This window comes from Sinocyclocheilus anshuiensis, unplaced genomic scaffold (genome assembly GCF_001515605.1).
Source record: "Sinocyclocheilus anshuiensis isolate Anshui unplaced genomic scaffold, SAMN03320099.WGS_v1.1 scaffold767, whole genome shotgun sequence".
Lineage (NCBI taxonomy): Eukaryota > Metazoa > Chordata > Actinopteri > Cypriniformes > Cyprinidae > Sinocyclocheilus > Sinocyclocheilus anshuiensis.
In genome coordinates, this window is record NW_015551124.1 from 1,057,608 (window position 1) to 1,058,406 (window position 799).

General features: G+C 44.9%; 1 protein-coding gene across 1 annotated transcript in view; it reads right to left on the reverse strand.

Annotated features, from left to right (window-relative positions):
- LOC107663143 (potassium channel subfamily K member 10-like) overlaps positions 1-275 on the reverse strand; it is an 11,897-nt gene extending 11,622 nt beyond the window's left edge. The window contains exon 1 of the mRNA XM_016453305.1: positions 221-275. Coding sequence (XP_016308791.1) covers positions 221-275 — 55 coding nt within the window. The remainder of the gene's footprint in view (positions 1-220) is intronic.
- Positions 276-799: the final 524 nt, after the last annotated feature.

The window sequence follows — 799 nt, forward strand, 5'->3', positions numbered from 1 at the left end:
TGTGTGTGTGTGTGTGTGTGTGTGTGTGTGTGTGTGTGTGTGTGTGTGTGTGAGGAAAGAAAGAAAAATAAATCTGATGATTAAAAAAACAACAAAAACAACAGCAATAATCAGACCAAACTTAAATGAAATGTTTTCTCTCATTATAAAGTGCAACAAAACCTCAAATGCAGTAAATAAATAATGAACTTGAGTGAAATAACCAAGTAACACAACTAACCTTGTTCAGGGTCCCAGTTCACCTGTTTCCTCGGATTCTCTAGCGGGAATTTCATGATCAGAGCGAAATCAAGCTTTTCTAACAGCATGCACCCAGTTCAGAGAGACTAGTATAACACTTCACATTCTCGCTTCTGTCTCAGAACAAGCACGAGCGCAGGGATGAGGATGAGGAGGAGAGGTGCGAGAGCTGCACGCCTTACTCTCTCAGTCTCTCTACACTGTCCGTCAGTGTGAGACCACCCAACATCTCTCTCAGCAGCTTGGCATCACTTTGAGGAAAGCAAATAAAGCGCTAAACATGTTCTGAGAACCTGGGAGCGTCTCTGCACTCGCCTTTGTTTCAGCCTCTCATCCTTTGTGCCATGATTCCCACAGGCTTTAAGTCATCAAAACAGCTCTTTAGTGATTCGTGTTCGTTATAATAACTGAGATATGATCGCGTCGTGTTGAGCTTGACAGATAGAAGTGATACTCACTGGTCATCGCGGTGAATGCGGCACAGAAGCGGCACAGAGCCGGTGCACATGGCGAGTAGGTGCGGAGGGCTGGACTTTACTCGCCAGCAGCAAATCAACGA